Source organism: Carlito syrichta, unplaced genomic scaffold (assembly GCF_000164805.1).
Source record: "Carlito syrichta isolate Samal-C Ts95f unplaced genomic scaffold, Tarsius_syrichta-2.0.1 Scaffold113541, whole genome shotgun sequence".
Lineage (NCBI taxonomy): Eukaryota > Metazoa > Chordata > Mammalia > Primates > Tarsiidae > Carlito > Carlito syrichta.
In genome coordinates, this window is record NW_007057637.1 from 498,936 (window position 1) to 522,660 (window position 23,725).

Sequence of the window (23,725 nt, forward strand, 5' to 3'; positions counted from 1 at the left end):
CAACCAGCTCCCCAAAGTCGCATCCTGGAAAACACAACCTCTCGAGGCCAGCACGCCTCTTGAAAGGGCAAACGGGTCCCACCTAGCCTGTGTCCCTGGCATAAAGCCTGCCTTTGCCCCAGAACATTGCCCATCCCCCAAGCCAACATGCAGGCAGCCCGCCTGGAGGCCAGTGACCCTCTGACCTGCACATGGCTCCTTGCACTGTCCTGGGCCCAATGAGGGGCTGGAGGAGGGGCTGAGGCCAGCGGTCCCCGCCCTGCTGGGCCCTGACTGTCCAGTCTCTTCCTGGCCTCCACCACAATCGTAGTCAGACATGTCTAGCCTCCAGGCGCTGTGCTCCGGCCTGCCCCTGAAGCCCCTCCCGGAGAACCGGGGACGCTGGGCTGGGGTGCCCCATGCCCCAGTCAGGATCCCGGGCCTCAGCCCTGTGGAGGAGCAGGTAAGTGGGGCACCGGCTCCTGGGGACTTTACCCCCAGGTGCCCTCAGGTGGTCCTTAGTGGGTGCCCCCTGCTTCCTGCTCTCCCTGCAGGAGTTCCAGCTCCTAGACTGCCCACCCTGGCCTCCAGGGCTCCCAGTGGGGGTGGGAAGAGGCGTAAGGTGTGCTAGACTCTGTCACACCCGGGATCCCCTGGGTGCGGCTGCCCTTGGAGATGGAATTACAGTCCCTGTTTACCGGTGAGGACCCTAAGGCTCAAGGTCACTCAGCCGGTAAGGGGTGGCCCTGTGGCCGCCTCCCGGGGGAGGAGGAGCAGGCTGGGTGTGAAGTACCACATCCAGCACAGTCACCTGCTCCTGGCCCAGCCCCAAACTCCACGACTTTTGTGTTCTCCAAGTAGGTCAGCTCATGCTTTTGTTTGTAAATGTCCCTCCCCACCAAATCTCCCAATGAACTTGCAGCTGTGCGGCTAGAACCCTATCACAGGCAAGATGGTGCCTGGGGGCGGGGAGGGAAGCAGCTTGGCCAGAGGCTGGGCGGCCTCTCACTTGATCCATCCTCCCGTTTTGCGGACCAGAAAGGCCCAGGTGGAGGGCTGCTTGCTGCGTCCCCACACAGCCCAGCCCTGGGCAAGTCACTGGCTATTTGGGAACCTTGCTCTTCTCCTTTGTGAGCTGGAGTTGAAAGTACTGACCCCACAGTATCATGGAGAAGACCAAATGAAACAGTGGGGCATGGTTACATTGCGCTTTCTCCCACTTTTTCTTTACTCAAGTTACTCAAGAATTTCAGAAGCAGTAGGGAAGAAATGGAAAATACAAATGAGGAAAAGAGGATTCTGGCCAGGCACAATGGCTCAAGCTCGTTCCAGCACTTTAGGAGGCTGAGGCAGGAGGATAGCTTGAGGCCAGGAGTTCAAGACCAGCCTGGGCAGCATAGCGAGGCCTCATCTCTGCAAAAGAAAGCAGACTCTCTGCCCTCCTAGTGCCGCCCACAAAGGGGGGCAGGATGCTGGGGAGGAGCTGGGGGAGGGAGGAGCAGGTCCTGGTTGTGGGGCAGGCGCTAGAGGCGGCTGTAGGCTGGGAAGAGCAGTGGGGGCGGGGCAACCCACCCCTTCCCTCACCCCCTCAGGCCCAGCTCAGCAGGAGTCCAGGTGGGGGCTAATGTGTCTTCCCCTTACTCTTCTCCCTTCTGAGTGTCAACGGCCCTGCCACCTGCACATCTCAGGGGATGCCCTAACGGGGATCAGCTGCCATGTGTCTCGTGCTGAGAGAAGGCGGCTGAGGAGCTGGCCCCCCTGGCTTGCTCATGTGAGCCACTGTTACCAGAGGACACACAGCCCTTGGAACAGGGCCACCCAGGGTCCAAGGAGTGTGAGGGACTCACCCATCCTCCCAAGGGAGCTGCCGCTTGCTGTGCCCTGGGCTTGTTTCCTATCTTCTATTTCCCGTGTCTCTTTGATTTTGGATATGCAGTTTTAAAGGTAATTTTATGAAAGACAAGAATTCAAATGTTATCAAAGTGTAAGATCCTCAGCTCATCTCCAAGTCACCACAACCACTCTTGGCATATCCTTGCAGGCGAACTCTGTGTTCCTGTAAGAAGCGCAGGACATCTGCGAACCCTCATAAACATGTGTGGAGGCATTCTTACTCCTGGGTTTTGTTCGGATTGTGTTTATTGGTGCATCTGGAGGGATCCCCATAGTGGTTGCAAAGTATTTCATTGTTGGAATGAACTACAATGTACTTTATTCTTTGCTCTTCTTTAAATAGATTCCTCTGTGTGAATATGGAGCATGGTCTGTCTGTGACGTGTTACTCAATGTATTCTCAGCACACATGTGGTAGAGTGCAGAAGATAATTGTAGGCCAGGCGTGGTGGCTCAGTTTATAATCCCAGCACTTTGGGAGGCCGAGGTGAGAGGATTGCCTGATCTCGGGGGGTTGAGACCAGCCTGAGCAACTTGGCGAGACCTCATCCCTACAATAAATCACAAAAAACTAGCCGGGCATGGTGGTGTGCATTCTGTAGATCCAGCTACTTGGAAGGGTGAGGTGGAAGGATCGCCTAAGCCCAGCAGGTCGTAGCTGCGGTGGCCGTGAGTGCGCCCCTGCACTCCAGCATGGGCAACAAAGAGAGAGACTCCAACTTGAAAAAAAAAATTGTAGTCATCTGGCACGGCAGGTCCTCTGTTAGAAAGATCTTCAGCATCTCCCCTCCATACGCAATGCCTCTTGGTGACCTTTCCCTAGGTCCCAACCCACCCACAGGGGCTGTGGGGGCATTTGGCACAGATCTGAAGATCACCATGCATCTGTGTCTCCACAGCTATGAACATACTATCCTAAGCTTCTTGATGGCGAGGCTTTATTGGGTTCATTTCTGGGTCTCTAGTGAAACCAGCAGATGTTTGTTGAATGTGCAAATGCCCAAACCAACATCCTACAAGAGTTCAGCTGGCAGGAGAAACTTGGGAGGGCTTCTTGAAGGAGGTGACTGTGGCAGCTTGGGCAAGCTTCTTACACTGGAAAAGAAGAAAGGCCATTTGGAGACAAAGGAAAACAGTGAGCAAAGTTGCAGAACTGGGCCCATCCAAGGTGTATCGGGGATAGAAGAGGCTCTGGGCAGACCTGAGCTTGGTCCAGGGCTTGGAGAGCCAGGGTCTTCTATAGACCCTGAATGCCAAGAACAGTATGGGCTTTATTAGATAAGTCATGGGGAGCCCATGAAGGTTTTTGAGTAAGGGCATGAGTTACTGCTTAACAATGCTCCCTACAGAGCATAAAGACTTTTAGAGAGGCCCTGGCAGGGCAGGGTGGGCAGAGGCTCTGTTGGAAGAAAGAATCAGCAACATGGAGGCCTGGTGTTTGTGGTAGATGATGATTTTGACAGCTGGCACTCACGTGACACTTCTGTGTGCCCCAAGGCAGCACTGGGAGGTGAGTACTATTATTCTACCCACCTTACAGAAGAGGAAAGGGAAGTCGAAGAGGTGAGCATGCATGTGCTGCTTGGCAGGTCCTCTGGTCCAGACCAAGCCACGGTGGCTGAAGCCCTGAAGCAGCAACCTCTGCAGGGTCACCTTGGTGAGCTTGGGCCTGAGCCACAATCTGCACAGGAAGCTGGCTCCAGCACCCAGCTCTTAGTGCAGGCTCTGACCAGAGCTGGCAAGGGCCCTGATGAAGGATGGGCTAGAGAGTGCAGGGGCAGGAGTGATTCAGACAAGGCGAAGCCAATTAGACTGTCACCATCTTGGGCAGAAATACTTGAGTCAAGGAGTTCGAGACCAGCCTAGGCCACATAGTGAGACCCCATTTCAAATCCAAAAAAAAAGAAGGAAAATCAGTCATAGGTAAAATGCATGCATACACACACACACACACACACACACACACACACACACACACACGGCACTGCTCTGTGGGCTGGCATCCTTTCCTGCAGGTGGTCTACTGCTGTGCAGGATAGGCTTGGCCATGGTACAGAGGACGGGTTGCCGGGGGCAGGATCTGCTTCTGCCTCACCTGGCCTCCTGAGGCTGCTGTCACGAGGCACCTCAAGTGCAGTGGTTTAAAGCAACATGAATTTATTCTCATACATTTCTGGGGATCAGAATTCTGAAATGGGCTTCATTGGGCTAGAATAAAGATATATTAGTGAAATTGTACTGATATTAAAATTATGCTTGTTCCTTTGGTTTCTTATTGTGTCTCATAAATCTCATTTTTGGTACAGATATTACATATCAGATTGTCCTGATTTATGTTTACATGTTTGAAAAGTTCACTGTGTGTGTGTGTGTGTGTGTGTGTGTGTGTGTGTGTGTGTGTGTGTGTTTTAGAGACAGAGTCTCACTCTGTTGCCTAGGTTAGAGTGCAGTGGCCTGATCATATCTCATTGCAGTCTTGAACTCCAGGGCTTACATGAGCCTCCTGCTTCAGCCTCCTAAGTAGCTAGGACTACAGGATGTACACCATCATGCCTAGCTACCTTTTTTTAAAATTGTTTTTTGTAGAGGTGAGGTCTCGCTATGTTGTCCAGACTGGACTCAAACTTGTAGCCTCCACTGATCCTCCCACCTCAACCTCCCAAAGTGCTGGGATATGAGCCACCATGCCCAGTCATAATATTCTAAAAATGTAGCCGGGCTTGTTCCTTCTGAAAGGGAGCATCTATCTCCTTGCCTTTTCCAGCATTTTGAGTCTACCTGCATTCCTTAACTTGTAGCTTCTTCCTCTGTCTTCAAAGCCAGCAGTGCAGCTTCCTCAAGTTTATATGACCACAGTTGGACATTCTGCTTTTGTCCTCACTTCTCCTTCTCTGAGTCTGATCCTCCTGCATCTTCTTGCAAGGACTCTGTGGTTACAGGGGGCCCATTTGGATCACCCAGGGCCACTTCTCACTTTGAGTTAAAATCTTCACTCAATCACATCTGAAAGTCTCTTGCCATGTAAGGTGGCATGCTCACAGGATCCAAGAATTAGGAGGACGTCATCTCTTGGGGCGATTTTACTCTGTCTGCCATACCATCAGGTGCCCAGGATCCTCTGGTGCCAGCCCTAAGCTACTGCTTGTTAAATTCTTTTGCCTGTTAAGGCAAAGGGAGGGGGCGGCTCTGCAATATTCGGTCCAATTTATACATCTCAACAGCTGGTTTCACTAGTAAGAACCTACTTGTAACCTGCTTTGTGTGATTACAATCACACCATTTCTTCCACTCTTGGGGGTATCCTGAGGTGTGGAGCACCGGGGCACTGCGTCAGCACCCTGTGACCAGCACATTAGCCGGCCCTCTGGGATGTGGATTCCTAACTAGGGTGCCTGCTGCCTCTTTCTGTGCCTACTGTGATGTTTTTGAGTAAACACTCAGAACAAGGAAGCTGCAAAGGCCGGTTGTGATGTCTACTTGGAGAGAGGGGCCGGGGAAAGGGAGCAATCAAGAAAGATGCTCTAGGTTCTGGCGTGGGGTTCCTTAAAAGCATGGGTGGGAGAGGCCCAAGAGCCTTCTAAATATGCCGCCGAGTCAAGAGCTGAGAGATGAGGAGATGCAGGTGCCGGGTGAGGGTGACCTGCCCAGGCTCCCACAGGCTGTAGGCTGCAAGACTGGATGAGCGCTCGGCAATGCCTACTGTTCCAGGGCCACCAGGAAGCGGCTGACTCCCTCACACCACTCAGACTGTCCTTGCTGATCCTGGGATGCTGTGCCTGTGTCCTGCCTCTGGCCTTCAGAGCCTCCTCCCAGGGGAAAGGGTTCTCTCGGGGCCTACTGAGTCGCCTTCTCCTCTGCCGAGGTTGCCAGGGCCCATGGGCACCTGGGCCCCTCGGGCCTGCCACAGGCCTGCTGCAGAACCTTGGGCAAGTCACACAGCCAGCATGAGCACCATTTTTCATCTTAATGCCAAGGACTACCCTCATCAGAGGCTTGGAGGATGAGGTGCTGGCCAGCAAAAGGAGCTTTTTTTTCCCCAGTTGAGAAATAGTTATTGCTATCCTGTTATGTAACTCTAGATATAGAGGATGAACTATTGAGAAAAAATACAACATAACTTTCTTGAATTAAGTAAAAACATGAAATTGCTGACAAAAAGAAGAAGTTTATCCTAGTAGGAAAAAATATTGACATTAAGACACATCTAGTCTAGATGACTGAATTTCAGAGATGAAGAAAAATTCAGTGATCAGCAAATGGAAATTTTGCACAGGGAAAAAATATGGCAGACAGAACATTTGCCCTGTGTTTAGGATTCCGGAAAGTTGCCAGAACCTCTGTGCTTAGGGCACAGGTGCCGTGTTCATTTCAGGATGGATCGAGCTTCTCATGCACTTCACTTTCAGGAATGGGTGAGGTATTTCTATCAATGCACACCATTTTAGAAAAGATGATTCTCACACTAACTTCTGTGTGTGTGTTTGAGCTATGTAATTACCCAAACAAGTTGCTAAAGCATCTGACCCAGCGGAATCACGAGCAAGGTCCTCTTTGTCTAGCACTCTGGTCACTGTCTTGTCCAGCCCCAGCGCTGAGGCTGGCCTTGCTCCAGGCTGCAGCTGCCCCGCCTGCCAGCGGGCTGTGGCATCAGCTGGGGAGTGCAAGCAGCATATAGTAGGAGATGAAATAAAAAGAGTGACCCAGGCAGGAAAGCTAAGTCTTGCTCCACGGAGTATGGGCATGTGTCTCAGCAGCAACAGGCATTACTAACTGTGGCTCACTTCCAAGAGTTTATGAGTGGTGTCAATATGTGTTGCTTTTGAAAGCTTTTTCTTTCTGCACTTGCACAGGGTGCTTATGGCTGCCAGAATCTCTGCACCCGCCTCTGTAAACCTCAGGCAGACCCCTCTCTGGTCCTTACCTGGGATCAGGCAGTCCAGTCCCTGGTGCAGGAGAGGGAGGGATTGCCTTAATGAAAGGGGCAAGAGAGGACAACCAGGGAAGGCTTCCTGCAAGAGATGACACTGCAGATGGGCCTGGGTGAGAACCAGGCAGTCCTGGCAGGGTCAGTAGGCTTCTGTGTAGACCAGAGGTAAGTCCACGTGGGGAAGGAGGATGGCCCACCACGGCAGCCTCAAGGTGCGTGGCCTGGAGCCCAGCCCTGTCTGCCTCTCCCGCTCTCCCCTGCAGCTGGCCCTGAGGAATGCCCTGCGCTACTTCTCCCCGAGCGTCCAGGAGCTGCTGGCCCCAGAATTTGCCCAGGAGCTGCGGCTGTACGGCCACATCTACATGTACCGGTTCTGCCCCAGTATTGAGATGAGGTGAGGCTGGAGGGCACAGGCTTCAGAGGGGCCCGAGGGAAAGGCTGCTCCTGGGAGGGACCATGCTGGAGTGAGGAACCTGGAGCTGGCAGGGAGGCAGCATGCTGTGTCAATTCCCCTCATGCAGACGGGATGTTATTTTGTCACCTGCGAGGTCTGGATCGGACAGTGGCACAAGCCCAGCCGGACCTCGGGCCTTCCCAGACAGTCCTTCTGGCCTGTCCTGGGCAGTCGGTCCTGTGCAATTCTGGAGCCACAACTTACGCGCTAAATTCCTTTCTCAAAGCCACACTTTGTTCTGCTGGAGGCAGGAAGGGCTTGGGGAGGCTCTGGCAGATGCCTCAGGTTTGTGGTGGGGGTCTCAGTGCACAGTGCCACAGGAGGCATGATGGAAACAAGGATGCCGGGCCCCACACCAGAATTCGAACTCAGCAGTTCTGGAGTGGGGCTTGGGAATCTGCATTTCAAAGAGTTCCCAGACAGGGCTGCCCTGAGACTCCTTCTTGAGTTTACTGGAGGCCCAGACTTGGCTGGAGTCATCCCAGGGCATGCTGCCCCCCACCCCAAGCAGGAGCCGTGTCCCTCACTCCTGTGAGTGCCTCTTGGCCTGGAAGCAGTACCAGGAGAGTTTGCTGAGTAGAAGAGAGAATAAAGGAGTAAACTCTGTCTGCCCAGTGGGAGAGGCATCTGGACACCAGACATTAGCTCTGCTTTGCAGTCAGCTTTCTCCCAGGTGGAGGCTGCCCAGTGGGGAGGAGGGCGGCCAGGCTGAGGTGGGGCCTGAGCCCCCCTTCTCTGGAATTGTGGGCACTCGAGCAACCTGATCACCGGGGGTGATGGCCCAAATGCTTCTGGAGCCCCCAGTGTAAGCTCCTGCAAGCTCTGAGAGTGCTGGGTCCCACTGTCCACACTTAGGTGGCCAGATGCCAGGCTGTGGCCAGGGTGGACGCTGCAGTTTAGCAGGGAGGGCCTAGTGACTCCTTCGTCACGCCTGGCGGCTGAACTCCCTTGCAGGGCCTATCCGATCGAGCAGTACCCCTGCCGGACGAAAGCGGCCGCAGCCATCATGCACATGATCATGAACAACCTGGATCCTGCTGTGGCCCAGGTAACGGCCAGGGAAACCGAGGCCAGCGCTGTCCAAGTGAAACATAACCTGGGACACATGTGCCATGTTTTTAAGCTTTGAATTTTCAGATAATTTTAGAACCACAGGAAGTTGCGAGTCAGCACATAGAGAGAGGTCTCCGAACCCTTCTCTCGGCCCCCGTGGTCCCATCCTCTGTAACTGTAGTACAGACTCAAAGCCAGGATATCAACATCGCTGCCGTGGACACACATGTTATTTAACATTTTCTAAAAGCCACATGAAAAAGTAAAAATTTGCATTTTATTTGTCTTAATGCATCCAAAATATTATTTTAACATGTCATCAATATAAACTTTTTTTTTTGAGTCAGAATCCCCGTCTGTCACCCAAGCTGGAATGCAGTGGCATGGTCACAGCTCCCCACAGACTTGACCTCCTGGGCTTAGGCGATCCGCTTACCTCAGACACCCCAGTAGTTGGGACTACAAGCACGTGCCACCACACTCAGCTAATTTTTTCTTTCTTTTTCCTTTTGTAGACACAAGGTCTTGCTATGTTGCCCAGGCTGGTCTTGAACTCCTAGGCTCAAGCAGTCCCCTGCCTCAGCATCCCAAAGTGCTGGGATTACAGGCATGAGCCACCATGCCTGGTCTTATAAACATTATTAATGGCATATTTCACATTCTTTTTCCATACTGAGTCTTTGAAACTGGGGGTGTATTTAGCACCTGGAGTAGTACTCAGAACCCACTTGTGGCAGGTGGCTGCTATATCAGGCTGCGTGACTCTGACCACATATGCCTGTCATGCCTGTGAGAGCCGGTCTATAGGTCGATTACTCATACTTGAGAAGGAACGTCCTCTGCAATTGAGTCCCTGAGTTCCTAGAATTTGACTATGTCACTCAGTAGGTGAGAAGGTTCACAGCCCTGGCTGTGGCTCCCGTCCCTGATCAAAGACTGACCCCAGAGTGGCCCCAGACCGAGGTCTGACCCCAACCCCAAGCCGAGCCCTAACATCAGCCACCACTGGGCCAGTGCTCTTTCAAATGCAGCTGCCCTGGGCCTCTCACTCTGGCTTCTCCCCCTACCCCCCCATTTCTCACCCCAGGCCAGCCTAGGTCCTGGGGCCCCTCCTCTCCCTGTCTGCAACTCCATGGCCTTCATCCTAGGCCTTCATCTCAGCCCACACCATGTCTTCTCCAGTTTCCGCAGGAACTGGTGACCTACGGAGGAAACGGGCAGGTGTTCAGCAACTGGGCCCAGGTACAGCGGGCCCTGTGGCCTCGTCCCCCACCACTGGCCTTTTCCCTTGCCTAGGTCTCCAGCCCAGAAGGAGCATACCTACCCGTGGCTCAGGACTCTGCCTCGCTGGTGCCTGAGGCTCTATCGTTACAGATTATTTGGGGATGTTTCTGGTTATAGGGTTGGGCAAGGGTGACACCAAGGGCCTCTGGAGCAGTGTGGAAACCTGGGGGCCCACTGGAGCCTGCAGGAGCTTCCTGGGCTTGGGGAGTGGTATGGGGCCTGGGGTGGATGCCACTCCCTCTCACAGAACCCTGCTCTCCCTAGTTCTGGCTGACGATGTCCTACCTGTCAAGGATGACGGAAGAGCAGACTCTGGTCATGTACAGTGGGCATCCACTCGGCCTCTTCCCCAGCAGCCCTGGCGCCCCACGGCTGGTCATCACCAACGGGATGGTGGGTCCCAAGGCAGCACAAGGCACCTGCCCAGCCCTGGAGGAGGGGTGCTAGGATGGAGCAGTGCCAGGGGCTGTGTGCAGGCCTCTGTGCCCGGCTCTTGCCCACTGCCTTCTCCCACCATCTTTTCCAGGTCATTCCTAACTACTCCTCCAGGACAGAGTACGAGAAGCTCTTTGCCTTGGGAGTCACAATGTAAGTTGCTGCTTAAGTCTATGGCGTTTCCTCCACCAGGCCTCACTTAAGACACTAAGGCAATATTGAATACAGTCTTTGGAAGCACAGGTGCAGCACTGTGGTATAATGAATGTCATTAAGCGTACTCCCTAACAGTTTTATGTATGTGCTTGACAGCAACAGAACATATAAGTTTGGATCCTGCCCTTTTGCAACACTTTATTATGAACAATCTCAAACATACAGAAAATGGACAGAATTTACAATGAATCCCGCCAAAATCCCATGGTGCCCATGCTGTTCTATTTGCTTTATCATGTGGCAATCTATTTGTGCCTTCATCTATCCATCTATTCGGTTTGGTTTTTGATGCATCTCAAAGAAAGTTGCAAATATTACTGACTGAGATTTGATATTTTCTTGCAGTTTTTTTGTTTTTTGAGTTGGGGTCTCACCCTGTCATGATCACAGCTCACTGCAGCCTCAAGCTCCTGGACTCAGGCGATCCTTCTGCCTCAGCCTCCTGAGTAGCTGGGACTACAGGCGTGAGCCACCACACCTGCCTAATGAAAAAAATTTTTTTTTGTAGAGATGAGGTCTTATTATGTTGCCCAGGATAGTCTCAAACTCCTAAACTCAAGTGATTCTCCCACCTTGGCCTCCAAAAGTGCTGGGTTTATAGGTGTGAGTCACCATGACTGGCCAGTTTTTTGTTTTGAAGTAAAATGTGCATGTAATGAGACGCACATATCTTCCATGCACCACATTGGGCTCTGCAAAATTGTGTGCCTGTGTAACCCAGACCCTGTCAAGCACAGAGCACTACCATTGGCTTAGAGAGCTCCTTTGTGTCCCTTCCTAGAGGGCTAGAGCTTTTCATTTGTTACAGAGTTAATCCATGCTCCAAATGGAAAATCATGTCATTGAGCATTGTAAAGAGGGCTACAACAAAAAGCAGATCCCTCTCCCATCCTCAACTCCCCAGTTGACAGTGTCTCTTGAGTCCTTCCAACATTGTTTATGCATGTGGACTTGTGACCGTCCTAGATGGCCTCTGTGCCTTGCCCTTCTCCCTTGACAGGAGAACTTGAAGAGTGTTCTCTTTGGGACTCAGGTCTGTTGGATTCTTGCTTCCCTTGCAGTGTTCACTTGCATCACCGTTCAGTTAGGCTACTCGCCTCCTGACGTGGGCTGCTCCAACTCTCTGGGATTATGAGTAAGGTAGCAGTGAGTGTCCTGGTCTGTACGTCTCATGGGTTTCTGGGAGTGTCACTCTAGGTCCTAACCATGTAAATCATGGTCAGTTCTGTTGTATGAGGAACCAATTCATCAGCCCTCAGGATGATATTTTATGTTATAATAACAGTACTAGCCACCACCACTGGTTGTTCCAGGACTTATAGATGCCGCTACATTTAACCCTCAACACAATCTTCTAAGATAGGTACCCTCCTTAGCCCATTTTGTGGAGGAAGAAACTGAGGCTCAGAAACCCAGTCACTTTTTGTGTTGGCCATACATAGTTGCTGTTGTGATTATTATTGGACCTAAATGCCTCTTCTGTGCAGTGGAAGCAGCTGTGGGGTCAGAGGCATGGGGGTCTGTGCCGTGGTCCACTGTTTGCTGATTGACCCTGGGGGAGTCACTGCTTCTGTCTGGTAGACTCAGGACTGAAGTTTATGAAGGTGGAGCTGCAGAAGTCAGACCTGGCCTGGCAGCAGCACCTGAGAACTTACCCAAGTGTTGTGGGCAGTCAGCTGAAGAAAAGGCACGAGTGACCCATAGAGACTGTCAGGTTGACAAAAATGGAAACGCCGTTAACACCCAGTGCTGGTGAGGGTGTGCTGTCCAGGAGGCATGGTCTAGGTATCCAGTTACCCAGAGGAGAGCAGAGACCCTTTGTGGTTGTGGGCCTGGGATGCTGTGAAGCCATGAGAGGCAAGGGGCAGGGCGTGCAGGTGCCTGTGTGGAAAGGGTCCTACAGGTGTCACACTGGGAAGAAAGCAGGTTGCAGAAACAACACCTAGGGATGATGCCATTGCATAAATAACAAGAGTAATGGTAACCTGCACCCAGAGCAAGACACTATAGGTCATCCATTGAAGTCTCAATAACACGCAGCAAAGCACACACTCTGAAGTGTCCAGCTTGGTGAGTGCTAACTAGTGTGCACCCTAGCGCCACACTGCCCAGATGGTGTCCAGCCCCCCCCCCACTCCCACGTACCCCTCCTCAAAATGGAGTTGTTTGGTTTTTTTGTTTTAGAGTGGGTACAAATGAGGACTTGCTCCATAAGTAGGCTGCGTGCAAGTGAAATTGGGGCTTATAACTGGCCCTCACTCTCCCTGGTAGTGGATCAGGGGCCCTTTCTGTTGCCACGTGCCCCCTTCCCTCCTCCCTCCTTCCCTTCCTGTGTCCCCTTCTCTCCTCCCGCCCTCTCTGTGTCCAGCGACTGCTGATCCCACCCTTGTGCTCATGCAACTAGTGATCAGGGCCGGCTTATGAGACCATGCGGTATTCAATTCTTTGTTTTTGTGATTGTTCATTTAGTATGATGGTCTACTGCTGCATTCAAGTTTCTGTGAAGATTGTGATTTTGTTTTCCTTTATGACTGTGTAATACTCCATCGTGTTACGTACCCCATTTTCTTTATCCAGTTCACTTTCGATGAGCAGCAGAGTTCATTCCTTGTCTTTGCTATTGTGAATAGCATGGCAATAAACATGTGTGGACAGGTGTCTTTTGGTAGAGCAATTTATATTCCTCTGGGTATAGTCCCAGGAAAGGGATTGCTGGATCATATGGAAGGCCAACTTTTAGTTCTCTGAGGAAACGCCACACTGCTTTCCCTAGAGCCATAGATGTTGCACTGCTTTACATTCTCACCAACAGTGTAGAAGCATTTTCTCTTCTCCGCAGCTGTGCCAATACCTGTTGTTTTCTGACTTATTAATGATAGCCATCCTTATTGGTGTTAGATGGTATCTCATCATAGTTTTGATTTGCATTTCTCTGATGATATGAGGCTGGGTATTTTTTCATTTGTCTGTTGGCTGTTTGCATGTTGTCTTTAGAGAAGTATCTGTTCATGTTTTTGCTCACTTTTTAATGAGGTTGGTTGGTTGTTTTTTCTTTCGGTTTGTTTGAGTTCCTTGTAGATCTAGATGTTAGACCTTTGTCAGATGCATAGCTTGCAGAAGTTTTTTTCCCCATTCTGTGGGTTGTCTCCCCACCCTCTTGATGGTTTCTTTTGCTGTGAAAAAGTTTGCAATTTGATGAGATCCCACTTGTCCATCTTAGTTTTTATGGCATTTGCTTTTGGGAACTTGGTCAAGAATCCACTCCAGTGTGCATAAGGGTATTTCCTACATTTTCTTCTAGGATTATTATAGCTCAAGGTTTTACATTTAGGTCCTTGATCCATTTTGAGTTGATTTTTGTATATGGTGATAGGTAGGGGTCCAGTTTCATTCTTCTGGATATGGTTAGCCAGTTTTCACAGCACCATTTGCTAAATAGGGTGTCCTTATTGACAGTCACGTGGATGGAATCCTGCAGAACGTGCTCCTTCTGTGACTGAGCCCAAACTCATTCTGCTCACCACATGACAGACAGTGAGTGGAGAGACAGGAACCGGGGCGAAAAAGGCAGCTTTGGTCTGGGGAGCCAGCAGACTGGAAAGATGGTGGATTGGCAGTAGGGGGACACTGCCAGGGGAGGAGTGGGGCACATAGCATCAATAAGGGCACCCAATCTCAAACCAGGCAAAGTGGGGACCAAAGGGAGGCTTCAACTCTACCTGCACAATGACCACTTATGTTCCTAACCCTGAATTGTACCCCACATCTTCAAAATAAAAAAATAAAAAATAAAATAAATAAATAAGAACCATCTGAGTCAGTGCAAATGCCAGGCTCTTCTTATCATTAGGGCGGGAAGGGGGTTTGGGATCGAGACATCTGGGTGCCAGCAAGGGTCCGAGGAGGTAGGAAAGCTTCTTTGTCTTTGGTCAGATGATGATGTTTCTAGAAATCTTTAAGAAAACACAGTGAGTACTCACATACATCCCTTTAATCCCAGAGTGAGTTTCAAAAACAACATGCTTGCTGCTCTTGCCTCTCATCTCCGTGCTCTGAGATTACCCTAGAGTGCGTGAAAGCGCTCTTGCTATTTTACGGTAGCACGTCATGTCTGGCTTCTTTGCTTGTCCCTGGCAAGGGGCAGGACTCTGCCTCTTTCTCTGTTGTGGGGTATCCTGTCATGTCCACATGCTGAAGTCACCTATTTTCTGTTCATGGGCATCTCAGTGTCTTTGGGCTCTGCAAATAAAGTTGCTGTGGATATTCTTGTGAATGTCCTTGCACGGGCATAAGCATATCATATGGACAGCTTTAGTTCATAAGGTCAAATATCCCCCAAGTGATTTTTTTAAAAAACAATTATACCACAGTTTTCAAGAGAACAAATCTGTTTATAAAAGGTCCGGGAGGTGAAAGGGGACCAGAACTGGAGGACTGCAGCCTATCACGGTCTCTCTCTTAGAAAAAAAATGGAGCATGTATTAATGCATTTTGGGGTAGTTAAAAATGAATTTTAAATTCCTAAACGGAGTGGCTGGGAGGAGCTGGGCCTGGCACTGGGCTCATTTCTCCCTCTGTGGTCAGGTATGGCCAGATGACAGCAGGCAGCTACTGCTACATCGGTCCCCAAGGCATCGTCCATGGCACTGTGGTGAGAGATGGGGCCACACCCAGCCGCTACAGGCGGTCCTAACCAGGGGCTGGGAGAGGGATATGCCGGGCCTAGGCAGTGAGTGCCCTCCCTTCTCTTTCCACAGCTTACTGTGTTGAACGCTGCCCGTCGGTACCTAGGCGTCGAGGACTTGGCCGGGAAGGTCTTTGTCACCTCTGGGCTCGGTGGGATGAGTGGGGCCCAGGCCAAGGCCGCAGTCATAGTGGGGTGCATTGGTGTGATAGCGGAGGTAAGCTGGCAGAGCTCCCAGCTTCTGCCCCTGCCTGCCTCCCGCCCTCCTGCCTTCCAGGGCAGCTCACACCATGCACCTCCCTCTCCTCATCTTCCCTCCCCCAGCCCACCCTCATCTCCACAAAGCCTTGCCCAACCTCATCAGGTGTGTTTTCGTGATGGCATATGCTGTCTGCCTTCCAAGTGCCCGTTGCCATGCCTGTGACTGCTCTCCCATGAAACTGAGATTGTTTATGGACACTGCCTCCCCGTATAAAATCCCTGGAATATAAGCAGGAGGGAATACACGTTTGTGAATAAATGAACACAATTCTCTCAATTCGAGGAGCTCATGGCTGGGGGGTGAGGGAGCAGACAAGTCACCCTGTGATAGAGGTAGAAGTGTACAGCTAGCTTTCCCCCAGTGGCTTTACTTCAGCCTGTTTGTGTTACTATAAAGGAATGCCCAAGGCTGGACAATTTATAAGGAAAAGAGGTTACCTGACTCACAGTCCTGCAGGCTGCAAAGAAACAAGGCACCAGCATCTGCCCTGCTGAGGCCTCAGGCTGCTTCCCCTCGTGGTAGAGGGAAGGGGAGCCTGTGTGTGCAGATCACCTGGGAGGAAGGAGGCAGGCGAGGGAGGGAGGTGCCCGGCTCTTTCTAACACCAACTCTCTTGGGAACTAATAGAGCGAGAACTCACTCTTGGTGAGAACAGCAGAGGCCTAGCCATTCATGGGGGATCCACCCCATGGTGCAAATACCTCATTAGGTCCCACCTCCAACAGCGGGGATCAGATTTCAATATGAGGTTCAGGAGACAGACACAGCCAAATGACAGCAGGCTCTCACATCTATCTATGGTAGGCATCAAGGAGTGGAAGGGAAGCAGGAAGTAGGAGAGGTGAGGGCCTTTGAGACAGGTGTTGGTGATGTGCATCAGTGTGATTTGTGCTTAGTTGACACCAAGCCTGCATCATACACACCTGTGCTGGCTTGGATTGCACTGGGCTGCAGGTAACAGAAAACCTACGTTGCCAGGGCTGCATTTTTCTCATGTAACCAGCAGTGCTGGCCCTGGCTCAACAGCTCAGTGATGCAAAGGCCAACATCTCCAGACTATCTTGGATATAAAATTGCTGCCCCATCCCCAGCCATGTGGTCTACATTTAAGGCAGGAAGAAATGAGAAGAGACGTGTCTGCAATGACTGTCTTAGATCAGATGTATGTTCCCATCTAAAAGAGAGGATTGAAACAGTGGACAGGCTGCTGTGATTATTTAGATGTGGATCATCTCCCGGGACTGAGCAGTGTCACCCTGAACAGACTCTGGGTTCTGTTGAGAAATGAAGTAGCAGAAGGAATCTATCGTGTGAAGGCAGCTTGTGGTGTCTGCCCCGAGACTGTGTTGTATAAAAGAGGGTGTGGTGTGCCTTCTTAACTGAAGGTGGCTTCTTAACTGAAGGTGATACAGGGGTGATTTATAACTGAGTGACCCTGTGTCCCATGGTTCCAGGTGGATAAAGCCGCCCTGGAGAAACGCCACAAGCAAGGTTGGCTGATGGAGGTGGCCGACAGCTTGGACCACTGCATTGAGAGACTCAGGTACAGCTCCAAGCTCTATCCAGAGCACCTGACATGTGTGCATCAAAACCAGGGAGACCACAAGAAGACATCTGCAAGGGGCTGCTTGGCATGGGCCTGATGCCTGGGCACACGTGGGCGCTATACTAAGGGATGGCACGTGGGTCACAGGGCAGAACTGTCCCAGGAAGGCCCTTTGACATTCTGTGTCTTGCCGGCTGTGGCTGCTGGTGAGTAGGCAGGGGCTGGGCTTGTGTCCTGGGTGTGCAGACCTTTGGCCCTGATGGATTTCCGGGTGCCACTTAGTTCTCACACACAGCCCCAGTTGTGTGAGGCTCAGTCTTATTTTCCTCTCTGTGCGGTCCCACGGAGCTGGCCCATGAGAGGGGCTCCCCTGCACTGCTGGGGAGGGTGAGCTGCTGCCAGGGTGCCTTCCCTCCATGTGCTTGTGGGCACAGCAGGAGCAGAGCTTATCCCCACTGTACTTGTGGGTGCCCTGTGGGGTTTTGTGGCAGCATTTCTCCTGTGGGATATCATTGGAGGTGTTTTAGTGGATAGTGGGAAGAATGCCCTGGGGGCTCCTGCCCAGAAGCCATTTTTGAAGCATCCTCTCAGCTAATTTACAGTGCTGAGCAGGGTCTTCTTTTTGGGGAGGATGCATCCCTGTAGTGGTCCTCACCCTGGCTACAAAGAGAATCACCACGGGGGCTTAAAATATTGTTTTATATGAAAATATGAACATAAAAAATACAGCGAACTTCCAAATATTCCCATTATTCAGAATGGACCCTGTTTTGACATCGATCACTCTGAAATACTAATTCGACTACATGCACCTTTTTAAAAATTCTCAGACAACTGTCCGCCAATTACAGGAGAAATTCCAAACTCTGGATGTGACCTTCAAGGCCCTTGACTGACCTAATTCTTGTCCCTGTTCAGGCTGTTTAGCATTCTGAGGGCATGCATGTACACACACACATAAACATACAAATACATGCACATGCACTCTCTAGATACATACACACAGCATGCATACGCTTTCCCACACATACATCCACATGTAAACAATACACATATACATTTACACACATGTGTGCACACATGTGTGCACACATGCATACACATACACATGTGAGCACATGAGCATACACTTGAACACACACACCGAAATCAGTTTAGCAGACAGCCGGAGCAGTCTGGTGGCCACGCTTCTGCAGCCTGAGTGGAAGATGCAGGTGGGAACAAAGTGAGCCTCCTGGGCTCATGGCTCTGGCAAGGCCTTTTAGTCGGGGCCCCACCCTCCTTTCCCAACAAGTCCCTGTGTAGACCTGCCTCCCTGGATGCTCTGGGACTGTGTGTGTCTCTTGGGGCACAGCAGGCCTCTGGCTCCCACTAGCTCCCCCTGCCAAGCCCAGTGTGGTGATCTGCGATCTGCATCTATCAGTGGCCACACTGCCTGCCCCGCCCGTGGTTGCTTCTCGATGCCTCTGCTACCTGTGAGCCTGTTCGAGTCTGTATTCCCCAACATATGCTTCAAATATTCTTACTCTGCTAGTTTTCCACATAATTTTGGGAATCATCTTCAGTGAATCCTATAGCCTTAAGGCTGCCTTGAGTAAGTTCCGTAAAGATCCCCGTTAGAGTTCCGATCACCTTAATTCTACAAGTTGTCCCCACTGCAGGGTCAGTGTTCTTGTCTGGGGCACTCAAGTCTGAGTTTTGCCTTTAGGGTTTGTGTCTTGAACAAAAGACAGAGTCCTGAGGGGACATGACTCACAGGCTATGCCACACAGGCCCGCCCCCAACACCTCTAGTGTCTCCTGGGTCTGCTCCCTGTGTGCGGGTGGGGTGAGGTATGTTCAGGGACCCCAAGGACAGGTGTGGGGCCATCTGCTCTGCTCTGTGTCCTTCTAGGGAAGCAAGGAGAAAAAAGGAGGTGCTCAGCCTTGGTTACCATGGCAACGTGGTGGATCTTTGGTGAGTGAGATGGTGGGAATTGGCAGCCTTGGGGACCCCAGGTGACCCTTGCCCCAGGTGCTGCAAGACATAGACTTCAAGCCTCAGTGGTGCCCTACCCTTGGTGGCCTACCCCCTTGCCCGAGCTCAGGGCAGTGGTTTCTGCCAGCCCTGCAGCCTTCCTGCAGGTGCTCTTTCTGGGGAAAGCAGGTTCCAACTCAGGCCCTGCCCACTGGGTGTGTAGGTGAGAAAAGGTGTTACATCCCCCCGACCAGCCCCAGGGCTCCGGCCCAGGCCATGCCTGCCTTGTACCAACCGCCTGCACTTCCCCAGGGAGCGCCTGGTTCATGAACTGGAGGCGACAGGGGAGTGCTTGGTGGACCTCGGGTCAGACCAGACCTCCTGCCACCACCCATTCAACGGGGGTTACTACCCTGTGCAGCTCGGCTTCACGGAGGCCCAGAGGCTCATGGCTTCTAATCCTGCTGCATTCAAGGACCTTGTCCAGGAAAGGTGACTGCAAGCCTGGGGATGCAGGGATGTCTGGCTTGGGTGGCCCACCTTCTCCTGCTCTGGCTTCTGTCTGATCCTCCGAGAGTGGCCAGCTGTGTGGCCTTGGGCAAGACCTTAACCTCTCCGAGTAGCTTGTTGCCTGTCAGAGGGGGTTATGGCACACATACCTCCTGGGAATGCCAGGGTCAAACCAGAGTGACATTTACAAAATACTCGGGGTGAATTCTGATGTGTCAGTGCTGAGAAAATGCTGGGGCATGTGTGGCCCTCTCTGGGGCATCTGTTTTTCCCCAGGGCCTGATAGGGTTGGGGACCAGAAAATGCTTATTTGGGAGGATGCTGGCTGGGTGTTGAAGGACATGGAGGGTCTAAGTGATCACAGGGGTGGGGCATTCCAGGTAGGCAGCCCTGGTGGGAGGGCACAGGGCTGGGAGTGAGCCTGGAGCGGGCAAAACCTGTAGAGTGGGGGCTCTTCAGGCAGCGGGGCCAGAGCCTCTTATCAATGGTGCCGGTCTTCCTGCTTGTTGCAGCTTGAGGAGGCAAGTCTCAGCCATCAACAGGTTGGCCAAGGAGAACTTTTTCTTTTGGGACTATGGCAATGCCTTCCTCTTGGAGGCCCAGAGAGCAGGTATGGTGGGCCCAACCTCACTAGCAGATTCCCCTCTCTTCCACCTCACACCCAGAGGCTTAGTCATGGGTGGCCCTGTTCCCAGGGAGGCTCTGCTGTGGCCTTGTAGATGCTGACCCTGCCAGGCAGTTTGGCCTCTCTGGGCCTCAGTTTCCCTATGTGCTTTAGGAGGATAAAGTGTCATGAGCAGGGACGATGCTCGAGTGCAGGCTCCAGTCCCCAAATGCAGCTTTCCTTTTCCCTTTTCCATGATGGAGACTTCTTTGTAGAATGCACGATTCCTTCACTGAGTGCGAAACCCAAAAGGTACACTGTTTCCCGCAGTGGGAGAGTGCCCCTTGCCCTGTCCCTTCCTTGGGGATGGCAGGCTCTGGCGTGGCTCTGGAGGCTGACGAAGTGCTCACAGGCAAGCATGCCCCCTCCCACAGCACAGCCACACAGATGGTGACATACTGGCCACATGCCACCCTCCCTCCCTCCCTCTTTAACTTAAAAAAGACTTTGCTGGCTGGGCGTGGTGGCTCAGCCTGGAATCCCAGCACCTTGGGAGGCCGACGAGAGGATTGCTTGAGCTCTGGGATTCAAGACCAGCCTGGGCAATTTGGCGAGACTTCGTCTCTACAACAACTAAAAAAATTAGCCAGGTGTGGTAGTACGTGCCTGTAGTTCCGGCTACTTGGAAGGCTGAGGTGGAAGGATCGCCTGAGCCCAGTAGGCTGAGGCTGCGGTGGCTGTGAGCATGCCACTGCACTCCAGCCTGGATGATAGAATGAGACTCTAACTAAAAAAAAAGACCTTGTTGCTCCTTCCCTGGCCTTTCGCTGGGCCCTGTGTTGTGTTTAAGTCCCCCCCTGGGGTGGCCATGGACGTCTTGCCTTGGGTGGTGACGGTTCGAGCTCTGTCCACAGGAGCAGACGTGGAGAAGAAGGGGGCCGGTAAGACAGAGTTCCGCTACCCTTCCTACGTCCAGCACATTATGGGGTGAGTGACTGGTGGCCGCCGGCTCCAGGGAGCCTGGTGCCACTCCCACCCCCTTCAGAGTCTGGGTCCCGGATATCCTGGGTGTTCAGGTTGGAAAGCTGCAGCCTCTGGCTACCAATGAGGTCGTGTGTCCCTGAGTGGCCAGCCTATGCTGCGGGATGGCCGCCACAGACATGCCGGTGAAGAGGAGCTGCAAACAAGAGAGGCCTCCTGCCGGGCCTCTGCAAGAGGACAGGGGAGGCTGAAGCCGAGGCCATTTCTTGGTGAACACCCCCAGCGCTGAGTCCACAACCCCTAATGGCGTCCAAGGGGCTTCTCATCCCATGGCCTCTGCCACGAACCCGAGAAGGCAGCTGATGGCTTGACCATGAAGACCAAGACCCTTGATGACTCTGAAGCCTGTGGCCACAAGGGGCAGAACGAGGGGGTGAAGGGGAGGAGGTCCAGCAGCCCAGGACAAGCCCAGAGCATAGTCTGGGCTTTCTGCTGTGTGCTTCTGGGAGACTCACAAGTCCTCAGTGGGCACGAGGTAGGACCTGACAGGGATAGGGGCAAGAAACGCAAGCCCTACGTTTTCAGGTTCACAGTGGAGCGTGGAGGCAGAGCCAGAAATGGACTGGGTCCTGCCCAGGGCACAGGGGCAACTGTTTTCCCTGGGGAGGAGAAGGAGGAAGCCAGCCCACAAGGGTGCACCTGGCCAGCCTGGCAAGTGCAGGAGCCCTGGGAGGGCATCAGTCCTTGGCCTCCTACCCTTGAGATTGTCCCTGCCACAGGAGTCTGGGAAGATGAGTTCACTTAAGTGAATTTCCCAAGACCAAGTCCCTATACACGGACTCTCCTCTCACGGTTTAGTTTTAGGTACTGATTTTTCCTGTAGTTTCTGTAACAGCATTTGAAGAAATCTTTGCTTGTCCAGATCCCAGTTCCTGCTCCTGCAGCTAGAAATGATGCAGTGTGGAGGTGGAGACACAGACCTGGGGTGCTTTAAAAACATGAAGTGCCGTAAAAAGAGCAGGTGCAATGCTCAGGCACAGGCCCCAGCCCCCAAAGCTCAGCTTGCCTTTTCCCTGATACAGACTTATTTCTGTAGGATAGGCAATTCCCTCATAGAGTATAAAATGCAAAATGTATAAAACCCGTGGCCCAGCACCTGGCCACTCTGGGTCTGTGGGGCGGGGATGGGGGTGAAAGGGAGGGAGGGAGACTGGGAGGTAAGAAGGGGTCTGAGGGGCAAGGAGGGGGCTGGGGGGCAGGAAAGGGATTGAAGGATAGGGAGGGAACTGGGGACAGAGGGGACTGAGGGACAGGGAGGGGACTGAGGACAGGGAGGGGAATGGAGACAGGGAGGGGACTGAGGGACAGAGAGACCCTCTGAAACTCTGTCCAGCTACCCTTTGGGGTTTGGAGCCCCAGTCCTGGACACTGGACCCTCCGGATAGGCATGTTCACAAGCTGCGCCTGGGTCCAAGCCAGGGGGAGCAGCCAGTTGGGACCCCCGGTTTGAGGAGGCGTTCTGTCCTTGCAGGGACATATTCTCCCAGGGATTCGGGCCTTTCCGCTGGGTATGCACATCAGGGGACCCCCAGGACCTGGCAGTCACCGACCAGCTGGCCACGTCGGTGCTGGAGGGAGTCATTGCTGATGGAGGTGATGCTGTTGGGGGAGCGCATGGGTGGGGGTCCCCTGAACTCCTGCTCCTCAGGGACAGGCCCCACGGCACACCCACGTGCAGCTGGGGGCAGAACGGCACAGACCCCGGGCCTGGGTGGCTCTTGTGAGCTCGGTGGGCACTCTGGAGGTCTGCCAGGAAGGCCCAGTCTCCCTGAATCATTCTGAGCCTTGGAGCAACAGGCCCCATACAAAGCCCAGCCTCCTGCCAGTCAGGGCTTCTGGCTGCCAGTGGCAGAGGCCACTCAAAGTGACTGGAGCAGAAAAGGCTCCAAGGTACAAGAGATGAGACAGTCGTGACCAGGACCTGTTGGACTGGTATCGCTGGGCCGCCCTTGACATCCTTCAGTCTCTCTCTGGCCCAGCGTCCTCTCTGCAGGTCCCAGGTGCACGCCTGTCGTCGGGGCTTCTAGTTCCTTCTCGTTGCCTTTGTGGGAGTGCCACCACCACTCTGGGCTCCTGTTGGCCTTCCACATCCTCCAGGTCCACGTGGGTCTTCTTATGTCAGGGTCTCCCAACTCTGTCTTGGGATCTGCTGATAGAGATTATTGGTTCTGTCTCTTGACTTGGTGGGTTGTGTTTTTGCCGTGTCTATGTGTCTGCCTCTTTTTAAACTACTGTCTCTCCTTGTTGAGTGCATTCGATGTCTTTATCACATGGAGAAGAGAAAGCACTATTTTATGACATTCCCTGGGTGTCGGAGCTCTCACCCATTTCTCCACAGCTTTCCTGCAGGTCAAGGGCCGGCTTCTCTGTGTGGGTTGCTCAGCCTTTGCCGTTTGCTTTAAACCCCTTGGGTCTGTCCTCACCCTGCTGCTGACTTCAGGGTCAGTGGGCTGAGGTGAGGGTCCAACTTTCAAGACCCAGGGTTGGCAGACCAGGAGGAGGGTCAACGGAGCCACCTGTGTGGGAGGCAGGCAGGGGGCCCAGAAGCATGGAGGAGGGAAGAGAAGGCCAGGCCCAGAGCCCCCTGGGTTTCCCCAGTGGTGAGAATAGCTGCACAGTCCTCAGCAGGCAGCCAGTGGGCCGTTGTGTCTACTGACGGCCACGGTGTGACTATTCCCAGTGGCTAGTTTCTAGTCATGTCCATGACCTGACTACTCATGGATGCAGCACACTGGCCAGCAGTGCTTCCGCCAGGCAGATACCACGGAGGCAGGTGACCTCAAGAGCATGGAGCCTAGGACAAGGCAATGAGAAGTGTCCAATGTCACCTTCAAAGTTAACGTAATTTTTTTTAAGTGTAAGTTTATTTAGTTCAAAATTTA

The 23,725-nt window shown here is 52.6% G+C and overlaps 1 protein-coding gene across 1 annotated transcript in view; it reads left to right on the forward strand.

Annotated features, from left to right (window-relative positions):
- Positions 1-279: 279 nt before the first annotated feature.
- UROC1 (urocanate hydratase 1) overlaps positions 280-23,725 on the forward strand; it is a 35,821-nt gene continuing 12,375 nt past the window's right edge. The window contains exons 1-14 of the mRNA XM_008071674.1: positions 280-442; positions 7,063-7,193; positions 8,208-8,301; positions 9,489-9,548; positions 9,855-9,983; positions 10,117-10,178; positions 14,826-14,892; positions 14,999-15,142; positions 16,641-16,729; positions 18,626-18,688; positions 19,001-19,180; positions 19,711-19,808; positions 20,717-20,789; positions 22,315-22,436. Coding sequence (XP_008069865.1) covers positions 317-442; positions 7,063-7,193; positions 8,208-8,301; positions 9,489-9,548; positions 9,855-9,983; positions 10,117-10,178; positions 14,826-14,892; positions 14,999-15,142; positions 16,641-16,729; positions 18,626-18,688; positions 19,001-19,180; positions 19,711-19,808; positions 20,717-20,789; positions 22,315-22,436 — 1,438 coding nt within the window. The 5' untranslated portion in view covers positions 280-316. The remainder of the gene's footprint in view (positions 443-7,062; positions 7,194-8,207; positions 8,302-9,488; positions 9,549-9,854; positions 9,984-10,116; positions 10,179-14,825; positions 14,893-14,998; positions 15,143-16,640; positions 16,730-18,625; positions 18,689-19,000; positions 19,181-19,710; positions 19,809-20,716; positions 20,790-22,314; positions 22,437-23,725) is intronic.